The sequence below is a fragment of the Triplophysa dalaica genome, chromosome 8 (genome assembly GCF_015846415.1).
Source record: "Triplophysa dalaica isolate WHDGS20190420 chromosome 8, ASM1584641v1, whole genome shotgun sequence".
In the NCBI taxonomy this organism is placed as follows: Eukaryota; Metazoa; Chordata; class Actinopteri; order Cypriniformes; family Nemacheilidae; genus Triplophysa; species Triplophysa dalaica.
The window spans coordinates 18,932,562-18,955,720 of NC_079549.1; the positions used below are offsets into that span (position 1 = coordinate 18,932,562).

Sequence of the window (23,159 nt, forward strand, 5' to 3'; positions counted from 1 at the left end):
ATGACTTTGAAAGGAATTTATAGTCTGTTTGGATTTGTGACCCGTCAATACAGTGGGATCCAAACGTCTGATACAAATTTCAAAGTTTGCAATTTTAAATCTAATTTAAACAAAGAGCTAAACAAAGTTTTTCCATTTTGGAAAAAAAATTAAACAAAGTGATGTGTAAAAGGAGAACTATACGCTTCTGTACTATTTCTGTTTTAAATCAAATAACCTTTTTTTCCATTGATCTTCGTTGTACTTCATCTAAAAGCCAGATTTTCTTGCTTAAACTAAAACACACAATGCTCTCTCAGATCATACTGGAACAAAAATAAATTATCAGGTTTTATAAAATCTTAAAGAGTCCATGCCAGTGGGTAAATGCTGTCATTGCAGCAAAAGCGCAACAAATATGTAAATTCATTTTTACTCAGAATGTAATAGCAATAATAAATATATTTTGTTCTTGGCCCACTGTATGTTTCAAGAGAGAGACATCAAGTACAACCAATATATAATCTATAACTTGCACTATATTTATATTAAAAGTAAATATTTAAGAGCTTCATCTTGGAAACAGCAACTCTCGCTCCCAAATTAAAATCTCATAAAAAAACAAATAAATTATCACTAGCAGTCTCTATTTATCCGAGCACATCTAATGCATCCTCTAAACCAGGATCTAGATAACCATAACAAACCATTGGAGAGCCCAGCTATAGGTCCCATGTAAACAGAAAAAGATCTGATATGCTAAAGACAACAGCATTGTGCGGGAAGACCTAAATACTGCAGTCCGTTCCCATAAACACTATTCAAAGAGTCTGTTGTTTTAGTGAAAACACAATTATATAACGCCAAGGAAAACACATTTCCTATAAAGTTATAATTAGTTCATAGAGCAATGAAATTTTAAAATCACATTAGAGTAAAGCACGGTGGTTGACTTTAAAATGTCAAAATGTAATTCCAAGAAGACGTCAATCTGAATTATTATGAAGATCACTACGAAGATTTGAGATTGAGCATCTCTTTTAACCCCAGTTTATTTGGAAAATCAAGCATCTTCCAAATCAAAATAAGAAATCAACAATAAAGTGTGTCAAATTCCAGCAAAATGCTCTTTGAGCAAAATAAACATACAAGTCAACTTTCACTATTAAACACGTGAGCATCATCTAACCGAGGAGGACCTCCGATGTCTACCACCTCTAAGTGTTTCCTTATGGTCATTACTTTTCTAAAGTACTGAAGAAATTTAAATGCAGTTATATTTATAGTAGAAGTTCAGTACAGTATTTGGCTCACCTGTTTCCACAAAAAGACGTCCATCTCGTTTAACTTCCACGACACCAACACATGTATGGCTGACAGTATAATTCCAGTGATGACCGCCGCTCTCATCCGGACCGGCAAAAGAGTGTAAATGACATGGATGAAAAACACGGTCCACCAGATTCCCTCAGACGCGCTCCGCGGCTGCACGAGCAGCACGCCGACCACCTGTACCACCAGTACCACCACAATGACCACATAACACACTATCCACATGTGATCCTGATGGAAGCAGTTTCTGTTGGACACGACCATCAGCGTGAAGATGAGCAAGATCGCCACGGAGAAAACCACAACGAAAGTGAGCCGACACGTTCCCCCGGCGCAGCGGAAGCCCAGCATCACCGCGCACACGAGCACCAGGACGGCCATGAGCATCGTCAGACTGCTCTGGTTAAGTCGGAAAAAGTATCGCTGGTAAAGCCTCTCTAACTTCTCCGACTGGAATTTCTTGGATTTGAAGATCTGCATCACGCCGTTGCAGCACGCGATCATGGAAAAGTTCACTTCGGGCATGAGCTCCTCCTCTGGCTTGGACTTGGTTCTCCTGTCCTCCAAACCCAACTCCACCGACTTGGGTCTCACTTCTCCATCTCGATACCTCGGGGATGACCGGTTATTGTTGCGACTTTCCTCTCCATGTTCCTGCCAAGCGGACTTGGATCTGAAGCTAACCCGGCTGATAGTGGTCGTGGCTCGGCCCGGCTGTCGCTCGAAGTCATCCTCCTCTCTCCACCGACTGTTGGATCGTATGAGCTTCTTGCTGGAGGATCTGGCAGAGTATGGACATCCGTTCGCCACGGACTCAGACTCGCCCCAAGCTGATCTGTGCTCCGTCCCTCCCCTAAGTCCAGGAGCGCCAGCGCCGGGTGGGCTCACACTGTTAGATCTGGACATGGTCTCGATTATTACATAAGATCGATGAATATATGCAACTAAAATGACAAGCTTACACGTGCGTGATCCCACATGAACAGTTTTGACACACAACAGGCGTCATTATTTTGAGGAACATATTGCACTTTACCATTTTAAGACAAAGCTTAGCTTATTAGCTGGTGATGTATTTATAAGACGAATGAATGAAAGCAATACGCACGATTTGCGGGCTGATGATAGACCTCGTGAAAACCAGTAAACGTTGTCCTGAAGAGGTCTTCAATGCAGCATTTCGCCTACTAGATACCCGTTGAACCAAAGTGGCAATGTGAGCGGGGCAAAGTTGTGGAACAAAGACGAAAACAATTCCCCCAAATCAATCTGCTGGTTTTACATCATTACAAATACGTCAGAGGGCACTTAGAAATAATTAAATATACAAAGTAGTCATTGGGGACCCATGAAGGGTGTCACGGGAGATGAAGTGAACGACAGAGGACGGTTACTCTGCTAATGTAACAGCGCTCAACATTTCAATCAACAAATACGCAAATACGCAAACACCGAGCGCGTAAAATGACGTCCAATTTAATGACCAATGATTTTCCGCTCGTTGCGTTTCTTGGTTCTCATTTTTTCTCACAGAAACAAATAGTGTCCGCAAATGTACGGTTTGGTAAGAGCAGAAAGTGCAGAGCACGACTCCATGGCGTGTGCGTATTGATCCACGCAAGCTGTACACCTGTGAATGTGGACGCAGCCCACTAAACGATTACATGATCTCCCCTCACGATTGATGTAAAATCCTGACGTTTCCGATGGTCCTTCATGGTCAGACGCGTCACCCCCATGCAGGTATGACCTCATAGGTGTCCTTTGGTGATGAAAGTCTTCATCCGTGCAGAGAGGTATTTCCAATACCGCCTGATGCAGCAGCAGCATCTGCGTCTTGATGGAGATGGACTGTCACGCCGCCAGAGCGTCGAATCCGCGTTGCGCGCACCGAGCCGCGTATCGGCTGTACTTGGTGAGCTGAACGTCCTTTCCCTGCAGATTCTCGACACCTAAGCACACGAAGTATTGATTAAACGTTATCATTGCTTTCGGCGCCCCGTGCCTTTGTATTGTCATTCAACCAAGTATGATCTTAACGCCCCGCCTTACGCGTTATCCTATTGGTTAGTTGGTAGCACAAGTTTGCAACGACTTTTTCCATTGGTGGACGCATGTGTCACAGCATAGTGATTTGGATAAAGGGGAGTGTCTGTCCATACAGCTGAATACCTTGGAGGAGAAACAAGAAATATTTGTTAAAAGGTTTATGAAACTTTAGAATAATACAAAGATCAAAAATTATGAGGGAGTTTGCGAAGCATTTGACTTGAGAATCAATTCAATATTAGGCATTTATCTTCAGGACATTTATTTGAATGTTATTGGAAACAATGTGCTGTCATTTTTATATTTGAAGTATGTAAAACATATGTTTACAACTGGCCACAGTAAAAAGAAAATAACTGTTTAATGGCAGTCTGACAAAAGGTTTGGAGTCAACAGTCTCCCCTTGTCTGATTTCGTTTTTCATGGGGCTCATGACTTCCATCCTTTCACCAGATGAGATATAAACCTTAAGGAATATTAAACTTTAAACTATTTCCTTTCATAATGAACACTGCTTAAATATAATATAAGGACATGAAATAGGATTGTAGAGTACTTTTTTTTCCACAGGAAAACATCAAAGCACAAGAAACAGGATTTTCACACTAATTCCGATTGACTAACTATTAAAACAATATCAAAAAAAGTTAGAGGATAACATTTTTTATAATTTATGCAACAAAAAAACTAGTGATAAGTGATTAAAAAATGCTACCAAAATTCAAGGGTGAAAGCAAAACATTAAATTACCCTGTAAAATTATTTTATTTGTATATAAATGAACTATAACATCAATTAAATTGAAGTATTTAAAAAAATGCAATATGTGGTTTATGAAAATCAGCTAAACCAAAAAATATTGCCCCATTACAATATGTCAGTGTCATGGATAGAGCTCTACTGCCATCATGTGAAGGACGATTGAACGTAGATTTCATGACTATGAATTAAACAGGTGTTTAATGGTCAGTATGTTTAGATAAAAGAGACAACACTTCCAATTTAACTACAGCTGAAACACTGAAAACAAAACAAATAAATGTTTTAAATCTATATACTGTAAGCACACATGTCCTGACAAATTGGATGCAAATGGTTTTGCTTCCCATGTTATGGTTTATTGTAAATATATATCATTCGATTACTATCCGTACAAAGTTTGCTGGTCCCATGCAAAACTTTAATATCAAAATCAGCATTTTTATTGAAGGGTCATGCTTCTGTTAATCGAGGTATTGCCACACCACTTTTACATGCACTATCAAAGTTGTATTCCAGCCTACAAGCATCTCATCCCATGCTAATCTTTTCTGGAAAAGGCTTGATATGGAAAACAGACCACTTTGTTTGCAAAGACACTCAAACTTAGCGTGGGTCATACTTAAAAAATATAAAGTTTAGGTTTTATCGGAGGCCGAGAAGTTGGATTGCTCTGACAATTACGTAGAAAGACAATTTAGTGTTAAGTTAGTCTTGACTCTGAGCCTTTTCTACACATTATTAGATTTGACTCATTGAGCAAGCATGACTAGAGGCATTCAAATCCAATAAGCTCCAGAGCCGAGGCTAGTGCTCGCTTTAACTCGGGCTGTACCCCTGTAGCCTTCACACAGCCGAACACTTCCACATCTAATACATTAGCAGCGTTGACTGAGGTCTGAAACAGTTTCTTTGAGATTAACACTTTTCCTGGGCAAACAGTCACAAACCAACCAAGACTGATATTTATCTATTACAGAACAAAATAACCAATAAACAATGGTTTGAGGAATTGCTTTTGATCCTAAATGGCCATTTAAAAAAACACACTACAAAACAAACAAATAAAATATTAATAATTGTACAGTACAGTAGGAATAAACCAGCGTTTTGAAGTTAATGGAGGAAAATTATGAAGTTGAGGAATCACTTAAAGTGTTAAATGCAAAACATTATTCACATACTCAAATATAAAACAAAATAAATGAGGTGTGTGAGACGCAAATATTTAAGTCATTCGATTAAAATGCCTGAATTATAATGCAGAGCACATAACATTGAATGATGGGATATTCCTTCTGTTTGAAAACACCATAGACATATGTCTTGCAATTTTCTCTGAATGTCAAAGTCTACAACATTTGGTCAGTTAACCTATTTTAGCAAAAAGATCTTCACACAGTAACTTGTATGTTTTAGTTTGGTAATGCAATTCGCCTCTAAAGTAAAAACAAGCATTTAATGTAGTCACACGAGCCCTAAAATCACCAAAAGCAAAAGTTTTCTTGTTACCAAAGTATTAACATTAGCAATCATCTTAATATCTGTCCTGTTTATCAACAAGAAGGCTTTTTCTTCTTTTTTTAATCTGTAAAGTGTGGGTTTTTAAGGTTATCCTCTTTCTCCATTGGTGCAATCAGTCTGATAAGCGCACGTCGGGGCAAGTTATTCCACTTTGCTGTACTCATCCATGTGACCCAGAACTTTCTTCCTTTGGCGCATCATGTGGAAATAGAGCTGTGGGAATACTGAAAAACACAAACAAACACACTCATTAACAGAAACAGAGCTGTTGATTGATCAGACAAGCTCGAGCATTGAGAGTTTTTACAGTTACACAAGATCAAAAGAGCAACTTATTTATGCACAGAATATCAATATAAAAACATTTTTTAAAAAACGTTCCTCTTTTGAGTGAATTAGGAACTCACATGGAATGTAGGAGATCATGACGAGGATAAGGAAGGTGTGGTAGTCGAAGGAAAAGTTGTACTTGTTAGGCAAGGTGATGGAGTAAAGTCCTGTTTTTTGCACGTATGGTAAAGCAGCGTAGATGGTCAGAAGTTCACCCGCCACACCCATTGGATACAGCACAAAAAAAAATGTGTACCTGTGAAGGTTTGCAAGATGGTAAGTTCCATTACTCCGTTTTTACTATAAGTAGTGAGGTGCATGTGGTGTCCACTTTATTTAAACATATGAAACATTTACCTTGCCCATTTGATGAGGTAAGGCAGATGGTTGAGCAGGCTGAAGGTGTAAAAGGAGTAACGGATGATTTCTGTGATGGTCCAGGCCGCCACGAACAGAAGAACGCTGTCTTCACTTTGGACCTAAGACAGGAGGAGCTATTAATTATAAGGAAGTAATGGAACTCCACAGCATGCAAGTTTCAATGAGTATTGTCAAGTCGAGAACCATGCAGTTATGTCCGCTATGCTTCCATTCCAATTCAACGAAGCCACTCATCACACAAAGATAACTTCGAAAATAGAAAGAAGCATGTAAAACTTTCAGATCTCACAAATATTCCAACATTGTCTCTACACACACACAGGCTTGAAAGGGGTTATTTAACAACAACAACAACAATAGACACTACATACAGTATATTAGTACTACTCTCCAGTTTTGGTTCAGGCAGGTTGCTCGCAGGAATACAATAACTGACAGACCTACAGTATACCCTTTGGCATAGTTGTCTTTCTCTGGGATAGACAATCAAACCCTAATTCTAAGTTTCCAAAAAAGAAAAACATTATAGGTAAATGCAAAGAATGATAAAATTTTAAAACAATAGCTGTTTGTCAATTTCTGAATACGGGTGCTATAACACAGAAGTAGCCACCAGGTGGTAGTAGACTGTCTACAATAAGTTTGCCTTCATAAACAGAATTCAAAATATTTTATTACTACTCATTATGGGTTTGATTATTGATGATAATGATCAAAAGAAAATTGATTTATGGTGCAGACTTACCTCTCTAACACTGTGTGTGACTGCCCAGGTAAGAAACACCCGTGACATCACCTGGAACCCAGTAAGGACCACAGAAGAGGGTACGATTCCTTCACAGCATTTAAAAAAAAGGTAAAGAGATTAGCCAGGCGATTCCTGCAATGAAGCTATAATCAGAGCATTCATGCAGACATAAATTGTAATAGAGAATTTAAAATTACAAACTGTATAGAAAATAATACATTTTTAAATCTCTGATCGGAGATTCTTGTGGACCACAAATGTTGTCAGAGAATCATTTTTTAAAATACACTACACAACAAAAGAAAGCACACAAATAGACTTTAAAAGACACAAATTAAATGTAAGAACAGCAATAATAAAGGCAGAGATTTGATGTAACAGAGCCAGCTGCATGTGGCTGGTTATTTGCTTTGGGAAAGGTCACATTAAGCATTGAGTCCCAGATAATGAGGTGTGGACTGTGAACTCTGTGTTCCACGGTTGCAGCGAGACATCTGCTTTATCACATCACACTGCTAGACAGCGAGAAACCAGTGCCCATACTACTGAGTTAAAGAGCTTCACTTGCATAGACACTCTCATTGTTATACTTAACCGAGTAAATATTTATAATATAGATTTATGTAATGAGTCATTACTTACCAACGGCACAATGCAATATCTGTAAGGTGGGAAAAGACCAAATATTAAACAGTGCACGACCCTCACAAAAATAATCAAATGCAAACAGTCTACACGAAGAGAGAACTATATATTTTAAATGCCAGGTAAATTTACTTTACTAAGAGATCACTGTTGGCTCACTGTGACACAATGACACAAGAGATGGGTGGGTACTTATTAACCCTTTAGTTAATCTTCAGTTACTGCAGCTGACCCAGTCAAGCTTTTTACATTAGGCAGCGAACAGTTTAATTCAAATAATTGAATTAACTCAAGGAAACATAATAAATATCAGGATTATATAATCATAAATTAGGGTTTGTCTAATTGAAAAAATGGAGAGCAGAAAAATTTGCATTTTGCACGTGCATTTATACGTTTGTTTAATTGCAGTAAAAATAAAGCATTAATTAAATGCATTCAAATTTGAATAGCCCTCATGTCACTCACCTCAAGAAGTGCACCAGTTTGAAAGAATTTTAGGGGTTTCTCTATGGAATAATAAAGCCCATGATAGCTGCCTCTGGCAAGGTACGCTCGAACAAGCCCAACAGCAATGACGAGCCACCTAAATGAAATAAGAAGAATAGAGTAACTCCGTTGTGCCACTGGTTTTGAAGAAGCAGACAAACACAGAACTGCATGCAAATCTATTACAGCACAGGGATTGACAGACAGTTATGGGATGTAACAGTCTCATTTCAATAAAGAATCCAGTCCATTTATGCTAACACACATAATTCAGACAGTGGTACATGTGGACGTAAGTAACAATGCATTTAGATTCAGCTTTCATTTGACTTCTTTAATGCCTGGAAGAGAAAGGATAGTCCAGCAACCAGCATACTAGCATGCACACAAGAACCTTCCACATCATCTTCTGAATATCTCCAAATAAATGACCTCAGCAATACTAAACTAAACTGACTCAAAAGAATTGCAAGGTCAAGAAGTAAAACAAGATGGGGTGGTAAAAACTAGACCTAACTGTAGAAAAAGCCCATTGTGGCCCCCAAATAACAGACATCACACCCCGTTGGGTAACTATGGTATTTTTTTACAACAGATGAGTGTATGAAGAGCTCTTTTCCAAAATGCATTAAGTGCCAAATTGTCATGCCATTTTGCTGTGTACTAAACCTATTCACTGCTCCATCAATGTTTCATGCCAAATCGCTATATTTCCTTGTTTAAAATGTACTGCAAGATGCAGTTTCTTTCCAAAACGCTATAAATCCCGAACCTGTTTTTAGCCTAAATGCGATATGTCCTCTCGAGCTATCAGAATTCACTCGTATTTGTATGTGTTATGTCTAAACAATGTGTTGTATGTTGTGGAAAATATTGAAACATGAAATTGAAAATATTTATTTTATTTTACTATTTAGTTTGTTACTATTTATTTTATTTGGCTGTTATTTATTTCATGCATTTGCATTTATTTGATTTATATTAATTTATAGTATGAGTCCCTGATGTCATATGTTTCATGTTCTCTTGTTTGTTTGTTTCTAAAAAGAAATAAACCGAAAATACTTTGAAAAAAGTATGGATTTGTAGCGTTTTGAAAAGAACAATTTGAATTTATAATCGACAATATTGTTGTTTCATTTAACAATCATTGTTTAACATGGTCAGACTGAGCCAACAGACCATTTTTACAGGATAAATTGAATATCAACTAAATGTGTGGGTCTAGGTAAAAAATGTCATTTTCATGAAAACTATTAAAACGGATTTATAGCGTTTTGGAAAAGAGCTCTTAATTTAGTCCAATTTATTATGAACCAATCAGCTCGTTTCCAGTTATTTTCATTGAAAAAAGGGTTTCACCATTAAGATTAAGATGCATCAATTGTTTTAAATTATGTGTTATTTTTGTCACCCATCTAGTCCGAAATTCTGGTTTTTCGACCGACTCACTGAAAAAACAGGTTGAGGCAAAGATTCGTTCCCAAATCGGACATCAATATTGTGCAACAGTTATCAAGTTATGACACTACTGTACCATTAAAGTGGACTTTCATTCATTTATGCATACACTGACTAACTTATTAAACTGAAAACCCCGCTGAATTTGCATACATACATTTAGACAAACACTGAGAACAAGTTACTGTTTAAATAGAACAATACATGCATGTACTGTAGACCCATGTGAATCTCGGTCGTGTGCTGAAAGATTACACGCGCCGTTAATAGGCTTTGAATGTATTGCATTGCGTTGATTTGATTCGTAGAATTATTAAATACATTTAATGCGCTATTTTAAACACTACAGTCGTCAACTCAAAAGAAAAACAACAGTGCAAGCACAGTGGCGGAAATCCTACTACTACCCATTCTTGCTGTCACTCGTTGGAACAGAGAGCACGGAAGCGCATTGGATTTTCATCATACCCTGCTGTCATAACCACGTTGTAAATGACCAAGTAAGCGGTGGCCAGCGTTCCGGGTCCCCTTTTCTTCTTGTTGCTCGAATCGTGCGCTGTTTTGCTGGTCCCCATAGCAGGTGCCGACATGACTGAGCTATCATTAGAGAGACTGGATCATCCAAGTGGTCCGGGTGAATGAAGGCGGATGGCCTTTTTGACATGTATAGGAGATCCTTGCGCTTGTGGCGCCCCCTGTCGATGACAGAAGCTAATTAATCTGTGCATTTCTTTCATTCATGGACCGCGAGCAATATTGTTTGAAATAGCTGTTTATACAAAACACTAAGCATTGAGTAATAATACTAATAAGAACACAAACAATGTATGTGATTTCATTTAATTGTTTGGGATGGGGTTAAACATATTTTATGAAGATTTATTCCGCACCCTAGATGGCAGTGCGCTACGTTTTCTCTAGTTTAAGGGGACCCGACATTTATGCCTGACTGTAAAAAAAATGATATTGTAAACACTTAGAATAATTCTCTTTTCAGTTCTATATAAATGGTCAAATTCTGACACATGGCTTAATTCTAAAATGATTTGTTAGCGTAATAAACATTGTGCGATTTCTTTCAGGCATCGTGTTGGTCTACTAAGTTTACGGAAGAGCAACTGGTTGAAGTGAACGTAATTTAATGGATGTGGGAAGGATATTTCGTCGATCTACATAGACAACACGCTTTTATTTCGGTATTAATAGATAAGAAGAGGTCACAAAATGCCTTTATTTGGCCAAAACCCATTCGATCAGGATGCGGGTAAGTTTGACAGTCTTGTTTTATATCGAAGTGAGTGCGTTCCTGACAGGGCCGATTTCTATACAGTCATAGTCACATATCTTTAAGGGGTTTCCTTGTTCTCCCACTGATCGTTTTTTTTGAGTTGTAGAAGTTTTCTTATGCTTTGGATATTCATATTTATGAGCTCAGACCTATTCAAGATGACAGTATCAAACAATAGGCAAAAACTTATAATGTTGTGTTTGCTGACAGAGGTCCTAACCTCTGTTTGTTTTATAAGTTTACTCAAACGATGCGTTTTGAGCTGTTTGGGTTTACACGATAAGTAATGTTGTTATTTTAGGATAATTGCTTCGATCTGAAACAACATTTCTATTTAATATAAGTTTAATTTGTGAGTTGAGTTTCTATAAAATCTATAAAAAAAGCCTTCATTTGCCTTTATTTTGTAATGTAGGAAGGTTTTTAAAATATTTCTCGAGTTAAACCTGTTTTGTTCGTAAAAGAAAACACATGTTTTTATTTTATATGAGAGGGATGGTTGTTTTGCTTGTTGTGACAAGTTGGCTAGACTAACGTTACTTTATACAAAAGAACAGGCATAACAAGCTTCTTGCATTCAGAGTAACGGATCCACAAACATTATATTTACATTTCAATACTTCATCAAAACCTGGCAGGACACTATGGTAACTTAATTACTTCATCCTTAATTAAAATAAAAATTAGGAGCGCAGACAAAAATGTAGGATTGAATAATTTTTAAGGAACATCAATTTAGCACTGATAAACTACGCTATTTGGTTATCATTGATTATATACAGGGGCTGTTGAATGCCTCTGTGTGATTGGCTGGGGAACATTCTAAGGCTGTGCATTGTTTTTTCAGGAAGCGCACACCAATAAAGTAGTTCCAGATCTGTAAACCACATTACAGTTTCATATCACTGCGGCGAGTTTTAATGAATAACGTTATTATACTGTAGCCGACTGTCCACCACAGAATACAATCGAACCGAAAAATTAATCATTAAAATATATGAAATATATATATGCCTAATTAATATCATTTGATTTGAGATTTACAAACGATGAAATTAAATTGCTCATTAGTCCGTGTGAACTTTGTGTTTAGCCTGGGTTACAGCCAGCTCTCAAACTGCAAAAAAACTGAGGGAGATCAGACGCAGCACTTAATAAATTGTGTGTAATAAAACTGCTTTGGAATATTTATCATATATAGTGGGCGGTCTGCTACTCCACTTTTCGACTCCAGCTTTCACAGTATGTGGTTCCCAAGCTGCCATTTGGGGACATGGTGAGAAAGAGGCACATCTGGCATTTTCCATGAGTTTTAGATGATAATGGTCATTACATAAACACCTTCCCAGGCATTTGTCAGTTTCTTCCCAAATAAATGGTGGGGATATGTTACACCCACAATATGCGCCTATGCAATAGGGCTGGGCGATGTGTTAAAATTTTTTCCGATAATCGACTTTAAAATCATTGTGATGTGCCTGACTCACACCCCTGCAAAGACACCTGAAGAAACACTCATGCACACTCGAACAGCCACAGAATAAATCCGCGGTTACATTTAACTTTCTTTCAATTGACTTCCATTATTACGCATGCGAATGCATCAAATCGGAAACGTAAGCCCATCCGAAGATATTTCACTGTGTAGCAAAGTTCAAGGCCCTGTCCATACGAACACGGGTATTTTGCTTTAGAATACTTTGGAATACTAATAAGGTACGTTACACAAAGGGATCGCCGAACAGGACTTGGTTTTCCTCTACACATTGCATTACATCTAAAGCAAACGATAATATTTGTTTTATATCTGTCATATGACCCCTTTAAACAACAGCAGTTTTCCATAATATTTCTTGAAACAAAAAAGCTGACAATCTTACAAAAAGGAAAAGGAAAAAAGGCTGATGCTCAAAAAGGCAACCCAATGCATTTAAAGCTGAGGTGTGTAAACTTTTTTTAATTGGATAATAGGTTAAATTGTTCTTGGTTTGTCTTCTGGGAGACATGTAATTATTCAAATAAAGGGCAATAATAAATGAAAGTATTTTGAGTAGAAGTATAAGAACCGTTTCTTGTCTAAACTTAAATGTGATAAAGCTACACGGACCCATTCAACAAATAGTTTAATACGATTCATATAAAAATAATTCAACAAATTGTTAATTTATTATAAATATATAATAAAATATAAGAGGCTAAATTGTACTTATTTTGTTTTCATTGAAACATGTAGTTACACATGTGATGGGCAGTAATAAAAGTATGATCTTTAAACAAAATAAAAAATCTTTACACATCATCCTGTTCAAACTCATTGGACATTATAGTTCGCAATTGGAAGTGTATATCAAGATAAGTCAGAACTGCGAATAATAATTCAAGGAACTCACAAACAACTATCACAAAACCTAAAAACGGTCATTGTCATTGATCATTTAGGTAATGGCTGACATAAAAAGATTAAAGGTGGCAATTTGTAAACATTCAGACAGTTTGTCCGGTGGAGTATATGTTAACTTAAATTATGTGAAATAGCTTATTTAGGATAGTACTTAATAAACTTACCTTGCAATTTCTATGAACCCAATATTTTGTTAGAATTATTCAAATTTTGTATATTCTGCCGAGGGGTATGAAATTTATGAGCGTTTTTACAGTCAGAGAATCACTGACTGCTGTTTACATTAATTGTGTGTTACAGTTTATATTAATGTTTAAATTAATGACATAAAATTCCAATTAATCACTATGGTCATCTAAAATACTTTTCAGATGTAACTGTTATTTGATAACCACTCATAAAAAAGTAACTGTAATTAAATACAATTACTACATTTTTTTATTTTAAATTCGTAACTGAGTTACGGGTATTTTGTAACTCCCCAGCCCTGACTACAATTTTAAACTTTAATTATAATATGTGACCCTGGATCACAAAACCAGTCTTAAGTAGCAGGGTAACATTTTAGGTAAAAGCCAAAAATACATTGTATGGGTCAAAATTATAATTGCAAAAATCACTACGATATTAAGTAAAGACCATGTTTCATGAAGATATTTTGTAAATTTCCCATCCTAAATATATAAGTTTATTTTTGTGAGTGGATGGCCTGCTACAGTGCCTCTGACTAACAACTTCAGAGGCCATTTTCTCAATATTTAGATTTTTTCACACTCTCAGATTCCAGAGTTGTAAACGGTTTTATCTCAGCCATTTATTGTCATATCGTAACAACCCATACATCGGTAGAAAGCTTTATTTTTAACCTTTTAGATTATGTAAAAATCTATTTTGAAAAATTGACCCATAAGACATTTGTTGTCCAGGGTCACATATGTAAAAAGATGTGCACTGTGATGATTCCAATAAAGAACCTAACTTATAATATGCAATGAAAACAATAATGCGTTTATCCGAAATCGCATGTTGTTGCCGGCCCGCCCCTTCTAGCCTGAGACTGGTGGTCTGGATTGTGTGTCTTAAAATGAGTGGCTGCGGGCCTACAGGTGAATATTATTGGAAATGGTCGCAGTGCAGAGCCCTGCCTGGTAATATTAACCCTTACAGGTGAAACATAACATAATGTATAAACCTACTTTCAAGCAAGAGTTTAAATCCATCAGGAAAGAGTTTATGCTTTCATCGGTTTCTTATGACTTGTACTGAATGAAGAGACTTTTGACCAAACTGACCAAGAATACAGATATTCTGTGAAAATTGTATATTACAATTTGACATCGTAATAATGTATTGAGGGTCTCATCTGAATCCTCATTTGCATTTTAGAGAAAGCTACTAGTGAAACAAATACGACAGAGGACTGGGCCCTCATTATGGATATCTGTGACCGGGTGGGAACAACTCCAACTGGGTGAGTGGAAATTTAATCACTCTGTTTGCCCCAAGAAAAATTCACCAGATTTCTACTTTCTGTTTAAATATCAGCATATGAGCTAGAGTTGAACAACTAAATGTATCGTTCTGTTAACATTATTTATCAAAAACATCTGTTCACGTATTTAACATGTGTTCTTCAAGTGTTGCCTTTATGGGTAATTCTTCTGATATACACAATTTTTTTTCTTCAGTGCAAAAGATTGCCTCCGGTCAGTTATGAAGCGGGTCAACCACAAGGTCCCTCATGTTGCCATGCAAGCATTAACGGTGAGCCCTTCACTCTCAGTTCTATATTTCAGGAAAAGAGATAAACCCAATACTACATCACTGACTGAGATCCTTGTATCTATTCTTCATCACATTTATATGTGTGCAATAAATTAACAATAAGCAGTGAATTGATTAAAACTCTCACATTTTCAGCCTGCGAAGATGTTTCAGACTCTATTTTAAGACATCACTAAATTCTTTCTCATCAGCTTTAGCTTTATCTTTACATTAAGATCTTAAGTTGTTCATCAGGTTTGTGAGCTTAAGTAAAGAAAAAACGCTTAACTTACCTACACATATTAAAGCGGCCGTAACAGGTTCTCTCTCTCTCTCTCTCTCTCTCTGTCTCTCTCTATCTCTCTCTCTCTCTCTCTCTCTCTCTCTCGCTCTCTCTCGCTCTCTCTCTCCTGCACACAAGTGAAAGTGACATCTGCCCATGTTCTTTCTCCATGCTGCCGCGTGGGCGTGCCGCATACTTTTCCAGGAGAATTGTCCAATCAGGGACTAAGAAAATTAATACAAAACAGTTTTATATGTTCGAAAAAAAAATCTGAAACCTGTACGATCTGTGATTGGTCTGCTTGAACCCCCCTCCCTTCAGGTCCAAATACTCAGTAATATCGTCTGGTTAACTCATTAACGCATTTCCGAACTAATTATATAAAGGAATTAAGTGTTCTTCTGTATTTAACAACTCAAGCTGCAAAAGTGACTGTTTGATTTGTGGTGTCACTGCTAAATGCTTCAGACGTCGTACACAACGAACCGTTTCTTCTTTGGCTGTTGTCTTGGTCACACAAGCAACAGGCCTGTGGACACTGATGCCTAGTGGCCATTGCCAGTCGACACTGACAACAACGCACAAGTATAAACAAAAACCGGCGCGTTGCCTACGGTGTAGGTCCGACGCATAAGTAAAAACCCACCTTAAGGCAAGCCTTAAAAAGCTTCAATCTAATAACTAATGGATTTTATTATGAATACGTAATGAAGTATTTAAACAGACAGATATCACTTTTATAGAGCTTACGTAAAATTTTCTCTCGAGTCATGGTAATATTCAGTTTGAGAGCAAATCATTCTTTGAGTCAGTGAGTCAGAGTCAGTGACTACACAAGTGGTGTGCCGGGTTTACAAATGTCTGAATCAGTTAATCAGTATGAATCAAAATGACTTTCTGTATCGCCTAATCATAAATGTCTTTCAACATTATGAAAAAGTAAAATTCAGTTTTCCAAAAATGTGGAAACTGATAGAAACGATTTGTGTTATGACTCCTAAAACACTTGTCATTTCTGTCATGTAGTTGCTTGGTGCCTGCGTTTCAAACAGCGGGAAGATTTTTCACCTAGAAATCTGCTCGAGAGAGTTCGCCAGTGAAGTTAAACAAGTGCTAAACAGGGTAAACAACTTTATTCCATGTTTAAAATATAATAAATATAATTGCATAGATTGCTTTTAAACTAGGAGTAGGGATTAGACTGAATGATGTCTGCCACTCTCTTCTCCTCAGGCTCACCCAAAGGTTGGCGAGAAACTAAAGGCCCTGATGGTCGAGTGGGCCGAAGACTTCCAGAAAGACCCACAACTAAGCCTTATCAGTGCCACCATAAAATCCCTGAAGGAAGAAGGAATGACATTCCCCAGCTCAAGCAACCAGGTATTCTTACCAACTCCACTCACAAAATAGTGAATCAGCCGTTCTTGTATTTAGACGAGATAAGTGACCTTGTCTCTTGACTGGGTTTAAACTTGGACTCATGTGTCAGAAGTCATTAGTTGTTCTGTGCCTATAGGAGAACCAGAAATGTGACAGATGTTTGTTGTTTTGCCAGGCAGGTCAGTGTAGTTTTGAAGTTTCTGTCATTTCCAAAATGGTGCGCTATCAAAAACACCAATGTGAGTGATGAATTCTAAATCATGTGACTAAAATGACTGCAGTTTCTCACATGACATCTGGTGGAACTTTAGTTATGTGGGTTAGAGGCGTATGAGTTGTGTGTTAAAGAATGTGTGCAAACTTGAGACAAGTGAAGCAAAAGCCTAGAATGGAATTTCCTGTAACATATTTGTTTTACCAACTACTTCTTGGCCTCATATTGTCGGTTAAGCCTCCTCTCCTTGTAGTGTTAAGCCATTATATTTGACTACAGCTACTTATCTGTATAAGTACATATCAATACACTTTTGTATTAAACCAGGTCAGAAGACTTTGTCCCTTGAAGGTCTATTTATGTAGGTCATGAATTACCGACTCGCAACTAATCTTTATCTACCTGTGAATTTTTTATAACTCCTTTCCTTTGGCATTTACAATTGTACACCTACAGAGGGCGTTGTAGTCCTGTCTTGATATAGCAGTTGCACAATAAAACCAACAACAGATTTTTTTTGAGAAAATATAATGCAGTTTTTATCCATACACTAAAAGTCAATGGGAACTGAGGCTGTCAAACCCTTACAATCTTCCTAATGTTTCCTTTTGTGAAAGAAAAGTCATATGGGTTTGAAAGAAAATCGGGTTAGTTTTTACCTTTTGGTTTAAACTCTCCCTTTAAAGTGGATTTATGCAAAATATAAAGTAAATTGAATGATATATGTTGGAAGGTTTGATCGATGCTCATTTTCTGAAATTAGTCATCCTTGTTTCTTGCAGAACTCCAGCGCAAAACCCAACAGCACCCCTACCGTCACCAAAATATCAGATGATGACCTGGCCAAAGGTGAGAGTGTTTGAAGTTCTGTGCACAGTTTGCTGTATAGGTAGATGGGCAATTCCGTGAAAATGTCAACCTTACCATGAAAATAACTTACCAAAGGTTTTAACTATACGAACAGCACAAATATCAACAGTTGGTAGTTCCATTACCCATGTGAGGTCTCTCTTCAAGTTTTTAAAGCACCTATTTTTAATATATTAACTATAAACTAACTATTTTTAGTGCATGATTTTGCATAGGTAAATGCCATTTGCAGGATTGTCACATCCATAACAGCACAAATTCTTCATAAATGGGCACATGAAAATAAAGCAACAATTTTATGTTCTATAAAGAGCCATCCCTACTCCATTTATTGGGTACTATTACTTCATTTTTGTGCATTATAGTTATTTGTCTCCCAAAGACCGTGTCCTTTTTTGTCACATCCATAACTCAAGTTTATTTCCCTTTTTTAAATAGAAAACTTGTGCATAGACTGATATTTTTCTGTCTCTTTCCACAAGGATTTAGTAAATTGGTGACAAATACATTTTTGTGTCACATCCATTGCGCTGGAATTGCCTATATATTAAGGCTATGTCCTGTTTTGTGCAGCCATTGAGATGTCCTTACAGGAGCAGAAACAACAGGTAGAGACTCGACCCCTCACCGTGATCGCTGATCCACCCTACAACACCAACAGCGTGAAGGAGTCGCGTAAGGTGCGCGCCCTCTACGATTTCGAGGCGGCTGAGGACAATGAGCTCACCTTTAAGGCTGGAGAGCTTGTGCTGGTTCTAGATGACAGGTAAACTGCCCATCTACGATCCGATTGTTCGAGAAAATGTACGAGTTCACTGTCTCAGGGATAACTTTAAGTTAGTTATTAGTTATGGATTTTTAATGGCCAATGCTGATATCCTCAACAGTTGTGATTTATTACACTTTTAATAATATTGTGGTAACGCTTTACAATATTATTATCCAACAGTGATCCAAACTGGTGGAAAGGAGAGAACCACAGAGGAACAGGGCTTTTCCCATCCAACTTTGTCACCACCAACTTGAATGCTGAACCAGACCCTGGTAATACACAGTTTAGTGTGTCGTCTTGTACAATGCTGTTGTAGTTGCACATGTATATCTCCCGAATTCTGTCTGTCACAGTGATGTATATGGAGAAGACCACCGTTCCTGAGGAGCCTATCGTTGAAGTTGAAGTTAAAGCTGAACCCGAGCCTGTTTGTATAGATGAGGTGAGTGCTGGATGTCTGGATAGAGTCTACAGATCTTTTTTCTTGGTGTTTGATCTCATGTGTTGGTTTTGTTACCTCTTCAGGAGAAGATGGACAGAACTATTTACCTGCTCCAAAACACAGACCCGGCAGATCCGTCACCCGACAGCGCAGAGCTGATTGCATTAGAAGGTAACAGATAGTTCTACTAGACAGTTCTGAGTGGTGGTTTCATTTTGTGTTAATTGTTATTTATTTATTTACTCCTCCCCTCCCAGGTGCTTGTGAAAACATGAACCCATTGATTGATGAGAAGCTTCAAGAAATGGACAGGTGTGTGTCCAGGGTGCTAAACATCAGGACTGGTTGCATTCTCAATGTTTGAAACCATCTCTCTCTCTCTACTGCAGGAAACACTCGGAGTGGTCCGAGCTGAACGTAAAGGTGCTGGAAGCTCTTGAGCTGTATAACCAGTTAATGAATGAAGCTCCCCTTTACAACGCCTACTCCAAAATGCAGTCTGTGCAGGGCACTTACCCTGGAGCACCTCCTCCGCTCGCTATGCAGGTGGGAATATTTACACGTGTGCTTTTGACAGACGCCTTCATCTGAAATGACTCCTCTGATTCTCTGAGAATCAGACATAAGACTATTGCTAGCAAATTGTACAATGTCATTGGTAGTACATTGCATGCTTTACCACGAAGAAATCTGGTTATTCTCATTTTCATTGTTCTGATTCTTTTATGTCTTATCGGTTTTATTTCAGGGTTATCAGCCGTCTGGAGCATACATGTCCTCTGGCGTTCCTCAAGGCTATAGTCATAGTACAGATCAGGCCGGTCCTCTCTGTTCTCTCCCTCAATCAGTCAATTCAGCATCAGCCGGTCAGCAAGCACAACCTCCCTATATCTGGTAATCACTCCCTTTTGTTGATTCATTCATTGCGATGGTGCTGCCGAATACTGTTCTTGTTCTCATTTTAACTAGAGATTATGATACTCAGTCTATTTATGGATTGAATTTATTTAAAATTATTCTGGTGTGTGGTTCATATGATTTGTTATTGAGGCCGTTTAATTTCCAGCTCTGCAGGATTCTGGTTACTAGGGCTTCACAAAACAGCAATATGTGAAAACTTGCTGAATAATGCAACATAATAATCTGAACTAAATTCAAATGCATTTAAAACTGAAAATTTTGTTGAAATTACCGACATTCATGATTCTTCCTGAAGAATCTACACACATTCATTTTCAACCCAAAACTTTGACAATGCATAACCTAAAAGTATTTAAATCATTTCTTTATTGCAAAGCATTGCTATTTCCATATTGCGCAATGCACATCCAATGTTGATATATTTTGCACCCCTACTACTGCATTTCTTTTCAAGACCTCTTTGCATTTCTTGCGATGCATTCCACTTTTCAGTACTTGTTAAGTTTTTGAAATAAATCCAAATACCCAGCTGTCGTGAACTACTTGCAAATGTGTGATGAAAATAAAACTCGGGTTAGAGGTTACATTCCTGATTAACTGTGATATTGTTCATTCTTGCAGTGGCCCCATGAATGGGGCATACGTGAACCACACTCCTGGAGCACCTGGCGCTTATCCGCCGCAGATGGGTGTGGCTATGGACATATCTGCCTATCAAAACGCTAATGCTGGTCTGCCTCCAACCTCCTATCCAATGTCAGCCCCAGCCCAGCCTACACACCAGCAGCACCAAGCAGCTTACTATCAGCAACCCCTGCTGTAAAGCTGTGTGAAAGGTCCTACTTCACAGTCGCTATGTCTCTACCAATGCAAATTCCAAGTGGTCAAATTGGGTGGAGAGAGTTTTTGATGGCAGGTGCATTAAAGATTTGACATTTGCTGATAATGTCCTGATCCACACAGGACAGAGATTCTCTCAATGGACGCAAAAACATAATTGTCATTCCTTCTTAATAACTCTATGAAGAAGTTTAGGCCAGGTTGAGAGTCGTTGGAATGCATCACACTAACCTAAAACAAGATGTCCTCTCATGATAATCACCAGCATATTTTAATTTTTCTGATTATGAATCATAAGATCATAGTAATGAACATTCTTTATTGAAAGATAATGCTTTTGATTGGTAGGTTCACAGTGGTGTTTTCCATTCTGGTTAGGAAGACTCCAATAGCATCATGCATTATAGAGAGGACAATTATATAAAGATTACCATACAGCATATCTGGAAAGAATTCACGTGCCAAGACTCGGCACTTGTAGAAACTCACAAAATGATGGTTTAAGGTTCTGGCTGCTGTTATTGAGTCCAGAACTATGGGACAGAATTAGAAGACAGCATTGTAACAGCAGTTTAAAGGCTTTTGTGTAATGTTTGTAAAAGCCTTTGCAAACTTTACATGATTTGAAAGTAGTCACAGATGCAATCCCTTTATGGTCAATCCATATGTTTCACTGTATATTGATATTTATAATATGCAAGTGCCGCTTGTGTTTGCGTTGTGGGTGTTTTTCGTGGTCCAATTTAATTTAAGGCATGTAAAATTGCATACATTGTGTTATCATTTTACAGAAATGAAAAAATAGTTGCTTTTTGCTTCTTAGGTAGGTGAAAAAAACAAAAGACTTTTTACTGACAACCCCCACCTTCAATTAATAATGCCATGATAAGGACAAAAATCACAATTTTCGAAATTCTTAGTAAAATGGGATTGTGTAGGGAAATATAGATTTGTCTTTATTATTTTCTTAAACTGTTTAATAAAAGATATTGTATATTAGATGTTAATTATCTCGCTTTTTCTGTATTGCACCTTAACTTTATGAACATTTATTTACCACCAGATGCCTTTCGAGAGATTGAATAAAAGTAGAAATCGACTCAAGACTTTAATTTAGAAAGCTGCTGTATATTTGTAAACCTATAATATGTTTTAAGAGATTTATGTGTATTGTACTCTCTTTGTAACATCAATATTTCTTTGTATCCTGCCTGCTCGTTTTTCAATTTCATTTTGTAACAAGGTGAACTCTTATAGTCTTCAATGAATAAAAATGACCTTACAATAGCTGCTTTTAAGACTTTGCATATTTACAGAAAGAGAGAGGAGAGCTCTTTGAAACTGACTTGACTGCTGCAGATTTCGTCTCATTTCTTTTATTGAATCTTAATGTTAATTAAGCTGTTTTCAACATTTATTACAAGGCTGGGGTTTGATTCATCAGACATTAGTCATTCCAGGCATGTTTTAAAAGAAATGAGCTCAGATACGCTCAGCTAATACTCAGCTAATGATCAACCCCATGAGTGCTGTATCGTCATAGTCTGCCTGGTAAAATTACGGCAACTGAATTGAATTGATACAGATCTTCTGCAGTATAGCATTTCCTTATCAATTCTTTATGCACGAGGCGCTGATTTATTATACCTTTGATTTATAATGTATATATGTGTATTATTAGTATGAATACTGCTTTTACATTAGTGCATATATATATCAAATATGAAAATTCTTTAATCATTTCTTCACTCTCATGTCATGTAAAACTTGTATGACATACTTTCTTCTGCAGAACACAAAAGAAGATATTTTGAAGATTTTCGGTATCCACACAACATTGACCCCCATGGACGTCCATTGTATGGACCCAAAACCACTGAGATTTTTGTCAAATGATCATGTTTTGTGTGTCGTATAGTTTTCGAAACGTGTCGCAATATTTTGTTTTTGGTGAACTATCGCTTTGAAGAATTTGACTTGACACAACTTTTTCAAACTTTCAATAGCTGAATAATGGTTAACTCCTAATCAGGGTAAAACTGCTTTTATATCACTTGCCTGTTATATTTGAGTTGCATGAAAGTGATCATTCCTAAATTGCATAGACTAATTCCAGGTATTGTTCCTTAAATCCTATTTTCGGGTATTGTGAATTTTTTTAAGCTAGATTCTAATCAGCGTTGGATAAATGACTCTGAAAAAGTAATTAATTACTAGTTACTAATTACATATTCAATAGTGTAATTGGATTACTTTACAAATGACTCTCACCGAAAAGTATTTAATT

The 23,159-nt window shown here is 37.2% G+C and overlaps 3 protein-coding genes across 4 annotated transcripts in view; 1 reads left to right on the forward strand and 2 right to left on the reverse strand.

Moving 5' to 3' along the window:
- The window catches only part of adcy5 (adenylate cyclase 5), a 63,653-nt gene extending 60,342 nt beyond the window's left edge, over nt 1-3,311 (reverse strand). For both annotated transcript variants that reach the window (XM_056754963.1, XM_056754962.1), the window contains exon 1: nt 1,294-3,311. In XM_056754963.1, the coding sequence (XP_056610941.1) occupies nt 1,294-2,217 (924 nt within the window). In that variant the 5' untranslated portion in view covers nt 2,218-3,311. The remainder of the gene's footprint in view (nt 1-1,293) is intronic.
- A 990-nt stretch (nt 3,312-4,301) lies between these two features.
- On the reverse strand, nt 4,302-10,365 carry hacd2 (3-hydroxyacyl-CoA dehydratase 2). The gene is made up of 7 exons (XM_056755865.1): nt 10,166-10,365; nt 8,216-8,333; nt 7,745-7,763; nt 7,100-7,188; nt 6,331-6,452; nt 6,051-6,229; nt 4,302-5,867 (listed from the first exon to the last, which is right to left on the reverse strand). The coding sequence occupies exons 1-7, from the start codon at nt 10,285-10,287 to the stop codon at nt 5,785-5,787; spliced, it is 732 nt and encodes a 243-aa protein (XP_056611843.1). The 5' UTR covers nt 10,288-10,365; the 3' UTR covers nt 4,302-5,784.
- A 447-nt stretch (nt 10,366-10,812) lies between these two features.
- Nucleotides 10,813-22,159, forward strand: stam2 (signal transducing adaptor molecule (SH3 domain and ITAM motif) 2). The gene is made up of 14 exons (XM_056755763.1): nt 10,813-10,961; nt 14,773-14,857; nt 15,075-15,150; nt 16,460-16,555; nt 16,667-16,813; nt 17,810-17,876; nt 18,471-18,663; nt 18,847-18,941; nt 19,023-19,111; nt 19,195-19,282; nt 19,369-19,423; nt 19,501-19,657; nt 19,860-20,005; nt 20,654-22,159. The coding sequence occupies exons 1-14, from the start codon at nt 10,922-10,924 to the stop codon at nt 20,853-20,855; spliced, it is 1,536 nt and encodes a 511-aa protein (XP_056611741.1). The 5' UTR covers nt 10,813-10,921; the 3' UTR covers nt 20,856-22,159.
- The last annotated feature ends 1,000 nt before the right edge of the window (nt 22,160-23,159 follow it).